The 11,534-nt window shown below is 36.4% G+C and overlaps 2 protein-coding genes across 4 annotated transcripts; one reads left to right on the top strand and one right to left on the bottom strand.

The window, feature by feature from the left end:
- Positions 1 to 1,543: 1,543 nt before the first annotated feature.
- C2H11orf71 (chromosome 2 C11orf71 homolog) lies at positions 1,544 to 2,122 on the bottom strand. The gene has a single exon (XM_076843755.1). It carries the CDS (start codon positions 1,965 to 1,967, stop codon positions 1,608 to 1,610), a length of 360 nt encoding a protein of 119 aa, XP_076699870.1. The 5' UTR covers positions 1,968 to 2,122; the 3' UTR covers positions 1,544 to 1,607.
- Positions 2,123 to 2,235: 113 nt separating this feature from the next.
- Positions 2,236 to 10,133, top strand: Rbm7 (RNA binding motif protein 7). 3 transcript variants are annotated; one of them, XM_076843753.2, is made up of 5 exons: positions 2,236 to 2,396; positions 3,525 to 3,687; positions 4,436 to 4,523; positions 7,191 to 7,281; positions 8,671 to 10,133. In XM_076843753.2, exons 1-5 carry the CDS (start codon positions 2,301 to 2,303, stop codon positions 9,031 to 9,033), a joined length of 801 nt encoding a protein of 266 aa, XP_076699868.1. In that variant the 5' UTR covers positions 2,236 to 2,300; the 3' UTR covers positions 9,034 to 10,133. The 3 variants fall into 3 exon arrangements, with proteins under 3 accessions (XP_076699868.1, XP_076699867.1, XP_076699869.1); XM_076843752.2 differs by having other exon boundaries at positions 7,188 to 7,281; XM_076843754.1 differs by having other exon boundaries at positions 7,191 to 7,285; positions 8,671 to 8,857.
- Positions 10,134 to 11,534: the final 1,401 nt, after the last annotated feature.

Genomic DNA, 11,534 nt, shown 5'->3' with positions numbered 1-11,534 from the left:
CAAAAGGTAGTCCATCATCCTTCCTATGACCTATGTTTCTAGATTTCTCCCTTTATTAATTATATTAATTATTCTTATGGAAGTTCTCCAGTTATATCTTAAGATGGGATTCTAACAAATTACTGTGTAGTGTGACAATTTTATTTGAACATAATTATTTGAAAGAAGTCTACACAAACAAGAATATACTGAGAAAAATTTTTAATTGCATTAAAAATGGAGTTAAAAACTCACTTTCTCACCAGGTTATGGTGGTGAACACCTGTAATTCAAGTGACTCAGGAGGATGGCAAGTTCAAAACCAGCCTCAGCAACTTAGCAACACCATCTCAAAATGGTTGGGGATATAGCTCAGTGGTAAAGCTCTCATAGGTTCAACCCTCAGTACCAAAACAGAACAAAATATAAAATCCAAATAACAATAACACATTCTCCCAATAACATTCTTTAAACCTTGGGGAATACATGGTTATGAGAACAAGATATCAGCAAAGGAACAATCAGCCAGACCAAGAATAGTGCAAGAGTATGGGAAGCCATTGCAACCAATACTTATTTTTATTAGTGAACCTAATGAACAGTCCAATGTAGTGATTATGCGTTGATTTATTAGCCTCTCCATTAAGAATATACTCCTTGATCTAGATGTCAGGATTGCATAAAGCTCATCCACAGTGTTTATCACAGAGAAGATTCCCAAATATTTTTGTATGCTTGAAGGAGTAAAGGTAAGAAATTTCAAAGAAATATGGATAACAAATGAGAGGAATCCTTAGGACTGATGTTCCAGCAGTCTGTTTTGCAACAGCAGATACAGATTAAGGAGCTTGGATTGAAAGCAAACAAAATGAAAAATAGGAAAATTAATTTGGAGTCTTTGGCAAAGGAAATGTAAATCACCTTAATAACACTGAAGGTTTGGGTGTTGTGTTTTGTCTTTCAGTATGCAGAGTTGCACGCCTATAATCTCAGTGGCCCAGTAAACTGAGGCAGGATAGGTGCGCGTCTCAGCAATTTAGGGTTAGGGTCTGGGTCTCAAAATAAAATATAAAAAGGGCAAGAGATGTGGCTAGGTGGTTAAGGCCCACCCCCCACCCCCCCACCCCCCACCCCCATTCAATCCTGGTACCAAAAACAAACAACAGCAACAACAAGAAAGAGAATATTGAAGATGTTAAGTGCTGGGGAGGAGATGAAAGGATAAGCCAGTCTAATAAAAACGATTATTTTTCACCAACACAAGTTAAAGAGTCTGGGAATATGCCAGTTAAGGAGGCTCGAATTCTATTCTCAAAGTAGGGGAACTAGCTGGGTAAGGTCGTGGAAATCAGAGAATTCTGATCCCAAACAGGAATTGTGTAAACAAAAAGTGAATGATTGTTGCTCGGGTTTGTAATTACCAAAGAAGAAAATCCTTTCTGTCTTCTTCCTGAGTTAACCATAGTAAAACGTGTGATAACATTAACAAAACCCCTACATACGCAATTTTCTATTAAACAAAAGCGCATCTCTCTAAAAATAAAAATGCGGTTACACCAAGAAAGGATTTTAAAAGAGGACTTGTTTGCAAGCTAATTGAGGGGAGGCATTTGCTTTTAAACTGAAGTTCAAGCTGTAACATTTCCAAATGCCAGACGCTGTTGCAGCACACTTCTTCGGAGATCAAGTTTGACCCCAGGGACTGGGTAAGGTGAGAATCTGGCTTGGCGGCTTCGGCTGCGGGTCTCCGGTTCCCTTCCCTTTGTAAGGCGGGTCGGGCTCAGGCCGCAGCGAGGCATTCGACGGCTCTGGGTCCGAATGCTAGGTCGAGCTGTCTGGCGAGGTGCAGGGCGAATCGCTCCAGCCCTGGCAGCGAGGGAACAGTCTCCAGAGAACATCGCCAACGCTCTGAGATCGCTGTGGGACGAGGAGTAAGCCACCCTGTTCCCTTGATCGCCGGCGGCCAGGGACACATAGTTCCGTGCCATTTTCAAACACTGCCTGCAGTGTTTACGGTATGTGGGTCGGTCAAGGCAGTCCTTTCGCAGAGCCGCAGATCAGTCCGGCCCCTCTCGGACGAGGACACTAACTTTCCCGGAAGCCATAACCAACGACGCAACGCCCCAAGCAGCCGATTTAAGGAGGCCTCTCCTCTCGAGCATGCGCAGTCACCCGCCGCGTACGCCGACGCCGGTCGCGAGCGAACGTGATGGACGTTTACGTCATGACGCTCGTCAGCAAGGACGTAAGGTTTCCGAGAGTGCGCAGTGGGTGCGTCGGCCCCGACCCTTCGGCCTGGGTGGGGAGGGGGCGTCGTTGAGATGGGGGCGGCGGCAGCGGAGGCGGACCGCACTCTCTTTGTCGGCAACCTTGAAACTAAAGTGACAGAGGAACTACTTTTCGAGCTTTTCCACCAGGTGAGCGGCTGGGGGTCAGCCCCCTTGACTTTGGTTTTCTGGCTCGCCTAGAGCCTGGCCCAACGGAAACCCCACTTGCCCCTCGCGAGCTCGGCCGTCAGTCAGGGCACCCAGGTGGGCTGTATGCGAGTCGAGGCCGCCGTCGGGAAATGAGGGTGGCTCTCTATTGGAAGAACCATAAGTAGTTGAAGCCAGAGGGGCCACGACAGGTAGTGGAGGAATCTGCAGGCACCCATTCCGTGGTAAGGAGTTACGGGACCTAAGGGACTGTACGTGTCTTCGTTGAATATGACTTTCCCTTTTTCCTCTTTTCTTCCCTTTAAGGTTCTGTTTGGTTCGCCTACCTCGGACGTTAGATTTCAGTTTCTGTGTCCGTGTCTGTTTATACTTAAGTTGCTTATAAATTGCAAGATTATTAAAACATTTTAAAAAGCCCACAAAATCTCCGTAGAAGCCGGGCATTGATGGCGCGCGCTTGCAATCCCCTTGACCCGGGAGGCTGAGGCAGGAGCATACCAAGGTTGAGGCCAGCCTCAGCAATTGAGCGAGGCCCTAACTCAAAATAAAAAGGGCTGGAATGTGGCTCAGTGGTTAATCGCCCTGATCCAATCCCTGGTACAAAAACAAACACCCTAGAAAAGCACCATTGAAGTGCTTCTGTGTTAAAATGTGCGAAAAATTCTAAGTATCCTGTTTTTCTCAGTCCTATCACCCAGTAAGTGGTAATGTTTGATAAATGGATACAAAGTGAATTTTTGATTTGAGAAAATAACTTTCTCTTGTTCTTGTTCATTTTCATGAAGGGGAAGAATGATGACTGATGGGCACTTTGTTAAAGTCATCCACAGTGCTTTGAAATGTAAAATTAGTGATTGCGTTTCTTTGTCGGCATCCTTAAAACTAAAGTGAGTCCTTGTGGACTCCTCCCCTTCTCCAAATAAGTGAATGTAATTTTCAGTTGAGTAGAATTTTTACTCCAAACCAAAATGGAAATCCACATGTATCCCTTTTCTTAAAGTTCCTGATTACATTTCAGTTGTTTTTAAACTTCGCAATCTCTTTTTATTTGTAAAATTTGAATATTTTCCTGAAGTGCCTTTTAAAATTTTAAACACTTTTTGTTTATAGGCTGGGCCAGTAATAAAGGTGAAAATTCCAAAAGATAAGGATGGTAAACCAAAGCAGTTTGCATTTGTGAATTTCAAACATGAAGTATCTGTTCCTTATGCTATGAATCTTCTTAATGGAATCAAACTTTTTGGAAGGCCCATCAAAATTCAATTTAGATCAGGTAAACTGTTCAATGATGTTAGGGGAAGAAGGGTTGTTTGCTGCTCTGTGTGTGTGTGTGTGTATTTTAAAGTGTATTAAAATTTAAAGAAACTCTGTTCTGGGTGAAGATGCTTTTGTAAGCTTTATGAGTAGAATACTTTTCCCTGACAATGGGTAACATTAACACATGGATTTTGAAAGTCAAAATTTTAAAATGAGTTTAAAATTCCATTTGGATTATGGAAAAGAACATATAAGGTTTATTATTAGGGTTGGGTTTGGACCCATTCTCTTATGTGAAGCAAGGATTATCTCCTGATCCTGGCTGTTTTGAAATTTACATTTTCCAATTTTGATCTTGATCTTGTGTGGATGGAACTTCCTATGTGTTAAATTTGGTGCAGGTATGGAGGGAGGTTTAGAAATATTATGGCCAGATTGGATATTGATGGGTTTTTAAAGAATTTTTAAACAATCTTTTTCTAGTTGTTGATGGACATTTATTTATTTATTTATTTATGGTGCTGAGAATCGAACCCAGTGCCTCAACATGTGAGGCAAGCGCTCTACCACTGAGCCACAACCCCAGTTGCTTATCTGATAACATACTTTGTAATTTTTATTCTGATGAAATTGTAAACCGGTCTGCAATTGATATTTTTCTCTTTTTAAACTGTGTTTACATCTTTGGGGTGGTTTGTGGTGGAGACAAAATTTCACATTTAAGTTTTCTACTACTTATAATTTTTTAAATTATTTCATTTTAGGAAGTAGTCATGCCTCACAGGATGTCAGTTTGTCATATTCCCAGCATCATGTTGGAAATTCAAGTCCTACTTCTACATCTCCTAGCAGGTAATATTTCTCATATATTGTTAAAGTAATTTCTCAGGTAATGAGTGAATAACTCCTTCGTTGTGCTCCTCTTTACTTGCCATGTTGGATTATTGTCATTATATCTGCCAATTTTAAGTGGACAGACACATTATATATAATCTTAAAAATTCATATTGTTTTGTGAAGACATACCCATACACACACATACTTGTGTACAATTGAAACAAAATTTCTCAAAATGGTACTTACCTTACTTTTGCCATACACTCTGTACTGCATTTTATTTCATCTTTTAAATTTTCAAATTAATTTTATGACCACTATTGGTTATAGTTTTAAAATACTGATTTAGTGGACTGCATACGAGACTGAGTTCATAGAACTGGGAGTCTAGGTCTGTCTCTACCCATATTGATTAATGAACAGACTACTGAACTAAGAATTCATAAAATTGGAGTCCAGGTCTGCTTCTGCTGATTACACAATTTTGACCTACTCATTTCTCTGGTCCTATCCTTTTTAAGGAAAAGCAGTTGAATTTATGATCTCTAAAATCTTGGTAGTTACTGTTGTTTAGAAAAGGGACCATATTTACTTAAATACATTTATTTTGTTTGCTTTGGGGGGGTGCTATTTTATGCAGGTAATTTTTTATTCCATAGAGCTGTTACTTAGTCATAATGGGCTTCATTCAAGAAAAATTTAACAAATACCATGCTATGTGTCTTGTTCTTCATTAAGAACATGCATATATATGATCTCATGTATTCCTCACAATAGTCTTATGAGGTAGGATTATTTTATCATGCCTTATATGTGGGGGGAGGTGAGAAATAAAGGTTTTCTTGGCCAAGTTTGAACTTCTCTTAATCAGTGTGCTGGATTCAAATCTAGTCAGCATGATTGAACCCTGCCACTATGACATATTGTCAGATGGAGCTTAAAAGTCAAGATGAAGACACAAATATATATTTTTGTGACTAATTACTATAATTAGTTCTCTAGAGAAGAAATAGAAAGTACTTTGAGAAAGTTTTAACAGCAAGAGATTTTATAGATGAATGAGGAACTGAAAGAAGTCAGTGTACTTAGATCATAGTGAAAATGGAAAGTAGGTGATATTGGTGAATTAGCTAGAGACTGAAGGTCTTTCTTATAGGCTGTAATCAAGATTGGAGGATTTTATCATAAAAACAGTAGGAAGGCATTGAAATAGGTAGTGATAGGAGCAAGTGTGAAGTGTTGTTTAGTCACAATGGGAGAATGGATTAGAAATGACATGAGTGAAAATAGACCATTTAGGAAATTCTCCATAGCAGGGTATTATTATAAATAGCAATGTAGCAACGAGATCATTGAGGCAGAGTTGGTGTTTTGGATTAAGGTGGTGGCAGGAGCTAGAAGGAATTGGATGGCTATGAAGAGATAGTGGAAGAGATAGTGGAATTGTAAATGAATCACATTTTAAAATAGTAATGTCTCAATCCTTCTTAGCAGCTTAAATAATTTATGGTGTTTAAACACTTCTAGTTCAGTTGGAATTCAAAGCATCTCCATCCACTTTTATGGTATCTTTAAAGATCTACCAGGTGGAGAAAGAAAAAAAATGTTTTTCCCCCTCTAGAAATTCTTAGAATAGCATATAAGTAAATAGTTTTCATTAAAGGCTAGAATGTTTATTGTACTGATATACATCTAGTATATATATCTAGTACACTGATAAATAATGTGACTTAAGATACCAATTGATTTGCCTTATAATTTGCCAAATTGGTTATTTGATTTCAAAGAATTTTTTTGTTAGAGAGAGAGAGATTTTTTTTTTTTTTTTTTTTTTTTGGTAGATGGACACAACACAATGCCTTCCTTTATTTTTATGTGGTGCTGAGAATTGAACTCAGGTCGCACCTCTGCTAGGCGAGCGCTCTACCGCTGAGCCACAATCCCAGCCCCAGAAAGACATGTTTTTAAATAATATAAAGTCTTATATATATTATAGAACTCTTAATTTCTTACCACCCAAAAGCTATTTATCTTTCATGTCACAGTAAATGTTTACCCAATTTTTTAAGCCACAAGTCTACATTCAATCACTTTTTTATTCTATTTCTCTTATTCTTTGTGTAATCAATCAGATTTTCCCATTTTAGTTCTCAGTATGGGCCTTTGCATTAGCTCAGAGATTGACAAGTTTTTTTTCTATGAAGGATCAGATTAATATTTTAGACTTTACAGGCCATATAGTCTGTGTCTCTGCCATTGTAATATGAAGATAGTCACAGATAAGAACATGCTTATGTTCCAGTAAAATCTGTTTTATAAATGAATTTGGTTCCTCACACTATTCCTTCCTTCTTCAGGTGGGAATGTTTTCCCTCCAGGTGATCTTGTTATTTGACTCTCCCTTCAAATGTGTCCTTTCTGGAAAGGTGGTCCCTGACCAACTTACCTAAAATAAAACTTTCTTTCTCACCTCCCATCCCCGGGGTCTTTAATCATGTTATATCACTTATAATCAAGTGAAAATACCCTTCTGTCTGTGTTCTTCTCTTAGCGCTATGAGTGCACATACCTTGTCTGTTTTGTTCATTTTCATCTTTGAGAACTGTGTCTTGCTTATGATTGGTGTTGAGTAAATATTTGTTGAATGAATGGTTATATGTTTGGTTTTCTTATTTTTAGCAGGTATGAAAGGACTGTGGATAACGTGACAGCATCGGCACAAGTAATTCAGAGATCATTTTCTTCTCCAGAAAATTATCAGAGACAAGCAGTGGTAGGCTGATATTTTTCAACTTTTGAGTTGCCTTAAAAAAAAAACAAAACTTTTAAATATTCATGTTATATTAGATAATTGTTTTTAATTAACTTTATTGGAGGTTTCATTACTTAGGTCTTTTAGGCAAAATTATCTTTTGAAATTCTTAGTATTAACTTTTTCCTGAAATTTTTGTTAGACTACCATGATCTTTTTAGATTTTTTTCATTTTAGTTTTCATTGGGCTGACACACATATTTAGAAATCTGAAGGTAGAAGTAAAACTGCATTTTCTTTTTTAAGTTTTTTTTTAATATATATTTTTTAGTTGTAGATGAACACAATACCTTTATTTATTTATTTTTATGTGGTCCTGAGTATTGAATCCAGTGCCTCATACATGCTAGGCAAGTGCTCTGCCACTGAGCTACAACCCCAGCCCCTGCATTTTCTTTTGTATTTCTTTTCAACCATCATTAGTGTGTGTTTGTGTCTGTGTGTATATATAACTATAGGTGAGTCAGTCTCTGAAGCTCTTGTTATGTGTCCTGAATGACTTCTTATAAACTTCCTCAAGTATTTAATATACTTCAGTCTTCTAGACCAGCCTTGAACATTGTAGTCTTTTTTATAAGAAAATCACAGTAAGACTGTCCTTTAGTGTTTTATCTGTTTCCACTTATTTGAACATGTCCTTCATTTTGCTTGTTTATTTACCATAGTTTATTTCTTTCTTTTTGTTTTCCCACAGGTTTTTGTATTTTAATGGTCTGCAAAATAAGTATCCAAAGGCAGAGTTTGGAAACTAATTGGCCTAGTTATTTATCATGCCTCCATTTTCCCCTCATTAGTGTTCTCTTAACTTATTCACTAGTCATATCCATTGTCTTATTCCAATAAACCCTTCTAGCCCTTAACTTCTAGAATATTGCTTCTAAGATCTGTAACCTGTCTCAGCCAGAATTATTTGTTCTTTGAACCCATTCTGTGTTTCCCTATTATCTTTATAATTTTCTTTCCTTCCATACCTTCCCCTTGAAACATTTTCCTTAAATTACTCCATCTGTTCTTTGAATACATCATACACCACTTTTATGAAGCCTTTCCTGATGATACTGAGATTTCGGTTCTTTATATGTTCATTACGCAGTAACTTATGTGGTCATTTTATATGTGCTCTTCCCAAGTTGTATTCTTGAGGGCAAAATGAAGTATTTATAAGTATCTTATAGTATACAGTGGGATGATTGAAGCTATTGTATTTGTTAGGTTTAATAAAGATTCTGTGTAGGCAAAAATGATTTTGCTTTTCTTTCATTGTCACTTTGGTTAACTATGACCAAATATATATTAGCTTTGATATCTAAAAGTATTTGCAGTTAACATTTCTTTTTCTTCTTTCTTCAGATGAACAATGTTTTGAGACAGATGTCATATGGTGGGAAATTTGGGTCTTCACATGTGGATCAGTCAGGATTTTCATCATCAGTTCAGTCACATAATCATACTTTCAATCAGTCTTCAAGCTCCCAGTGGCGCCAAGATGCATCATCATCACAGCGTAAAGTCAGACAGAATTCTCATCCCTACCTTTCAGATAGACATTATAGCCGTGAACAGCGTTACACCGATCATGGATCTGATCATCATTACAGAGGAAACAGAGATGATTTCTTCTATGAAGATAGGAATCATGATGGCTGGAGCCATGAGTATGATAACAGAAGAGACAGCAGTAGAGATGGAAAATGGCGCTCCTCTCGACACTAACTGTTAGTAAACGGACATTGTTTCATGGGATCATTTAGGCCTGTTTGACTAAGTTGGTATGGAAATATTTTGAAAAACTATAAAGCAGCTTTACAAGTTGCAACATTTCTTTATAAGTTTTTTAAAACCTAGAGCTACAGTTTAATACAGAAATGAGAAGAATTGTGGTTTCAATTTTATTACATTAATAACCTTTCACCTCAGGGCTTTATGAAGAGGAAAGGGTTTTATGCAAAAGAAATGCCACAATTCCTACTCATTTTAGGTAGTTTAGGAAGGGTGAATTGTATAGAGTGGTTGTATTATAAAGCAAATATTTTAATTATCTGTTGTCCTTTTGTATTGCAATTTGTTAGTGAATCAGATTTTGATGTATATAACAACATCCAACTTGATAGTCTGCAAAGGCTATCTGTATTTTGTTAATAAATTAGAAAAAAACTTTCTTTTCAGTGATACATTTTATTGACATTTTATTTGAGAACGCTTATTGGGTTAAGTTTGGGGATAAATCATATTGCATAACTGAGAGAATTTAAAAGTGTAAATTCTATGACATGCTTTTTTGAGTTTTACCCCAATTGAACATATAAATGTACACATATTATTTCAGTCTAAAATTATAGAATTTGTTCATTCAATCATGTTGTATGACTGGTCTCAGGAAATGAAATATCTTTACATGTATATTTTTACATTAAAAATTACAGTGTTAGTATAAATCTTTTTCAGGAAGAACAAAAAATATCAGTGCATAGTCAAATAAAATGGAAAAATGTTTTACTGAAAATACTGTCTTTGGGGAAAAAATTCATGAAGCCTTTAAGTGCTGCATCTGTCACTCAGACTTTAGAAATTTTAACATTTTCAGTGTTCCCAGGATATGAATACAAAGACACATTTTATTATCAAGGAGATTGTACAGTTTGCTCTTTTTTTGTTTGAATATTGGAAAAGATTGTAATGTTAACATTTTCTGGTTTTAAAATTTTAAAATCAAATTGTTTAACCAAACTTTTATGTATCAAGATGCTGTTTCCCTTTCATTGAAGAAATGTTTATAAAAATTCGTTCCTGAAAAATTTGAATCCTTTTTAATACCACACCATTTGTACTATGTTGCTTTTTAATATATTAAAAACAAAAAGGAGTGGTGTCTTTTGTCTTTTTCTTCTTTTTTTGGCATCACTAACTTCAGAGACATTTACTAAGTAGGCAACATACTTTTATTCAATAATTGTTTAGTTGTTGGTGGTCAATCTTTGAGACCATCTTGAAGTTTATTTCTTGTAGATACTGAAGTTGGTAATTTAGATTGGAGTACAATAAACTAGTTATTCTCCCTGGTCTCTAGGATATTCAGTTCTGTGTGTAGGTAAATGGAGCTGTGTGACTACTTGGCACAGAATTAAGATGAAAGTATTTGTTGGCTTAAGCAGTTTAATAGTAGGATTTGTTTCCATTGAGCCTGTTATTTTCGGGTGTCTTGCCGATATGAAAACTTATCCAGTAGATTTGAAGATAATGATAGTACTGCTTTTCTGCACTTTATGGTTCAGATCTTTTCATTTTATTCACAGATGTTCTTGTCTTTGAATAATCATTTTCTCTTACGATGGCTTTTTAGGGGAACCCTTGAAGTTCCAGTGAATCTTTTTCACTTGTTTCACCTAGTTGAAAGTAACCAAACCGAATACTATGTAAAGCAACAGAATGAGACAGCTACTGGAGTAGCCCCAAAATCATCGACTCCACCGTTCCCCATCCAATCAATTTTTATACCACTTTTTCCATACCCATTGCCACCACAGTAGAATGGGCAATCATCTGAACAGGATTATTCCAACAGCACTCTCTTTTTTTTCCTTCCAGCCTGCCTCAAATTTGTTTTATATACTATAAAACTTGGGGATGTAAATCTCATGTGATTTACCTGAATTACACCTCCAAGGCCTCTTTAAATATGAAATTCTTAACCTAATATGACCCCTCACTTTGATTTCTGCCTACTTCAATCCCCTGTCATCATTCTGCATCATTAGCCCTCAGGAACTGTCCACTGATCAGTTGAAGCATGACTTCCTTAGAGAGCCCTTCCAGAACTCCAAAATCTAGATTGTCAATTTATATATTCCTATAGTGCCTTGTATTTCTTATTAAAGACTTTTTACTGTACTACAATTTTATCTTCCTTCAGACAGTTCTATGAAGACAGTGACCTATCATATCTTATTCACCAGATAAGAATTTCCAGAATCCAAGACTTGGCATATATATAATATTGATAAGCTTCTGATGGAAAGAAAGAACAATGGTCAGTTAATTGAGTAAGGAAAATGAGAATTTAACAAGCTTTTTTGAATAGATTGCATAAACCTGAATCATAGTTGCATTCTGTCTTAAAATGATATATTTTTTTGCTTCAAATTCATTCTTAGACCTATTTTCTCAGGTTTCAGTTTCAGTAAGTTGTAAATCTGTAATTATGAATGACAAAAGAT

Source organism: Callospermophilus lateralis, chromosome 2 (genome assembly GCF_048772815.1).
Source record: "Callospermophilus lateralis isolate mCalLat2 chromosome 2, mCalLat2.hap1, whole genome shotgun sequence".
NCBI lineage: Eukaryota > Metazoa > Chordata > Mammalia > Rodentia > Sciuridae > Callospermophilus > Callospermophilus lateralis.
This window is presented reverse-complemented; position numbering and strand designations above follow the sequence as displayed.

Excerpts from the sequence above, each read along its gene's own strand:
- C2H11orf71 (XM_076843755.1), bottom strand. The coding sequence starts at position 1,967 with ATGGCACGGAACTATGTGTCCCTGGCCGCCGGCGATCAAGGGAACAGG.
- Rbm7 (XM_076843752.2), top strand. The coding sequence starts at position 2,301 with ATGGGGGCGGCGGCAGCGGAGGCGGACCGCACTCTCTTTGTCGGCAAC. Across the intron at positions 3,688-4,435 it reads CAAAATTCAATTTAGATCAG|GAAGTAGTCATGCCTCACAG; the intron begins GTAAACTGTTCA and ends ATTTCATTTTAG. Across the intron at positions 7,282-8,670 it reads ATTATCAGAGACAAGCAGTG|ATGAACAATGTTTTGAGACA; the intron begins GTAGGCTGATAT and ends TTCTTTCTTCAG.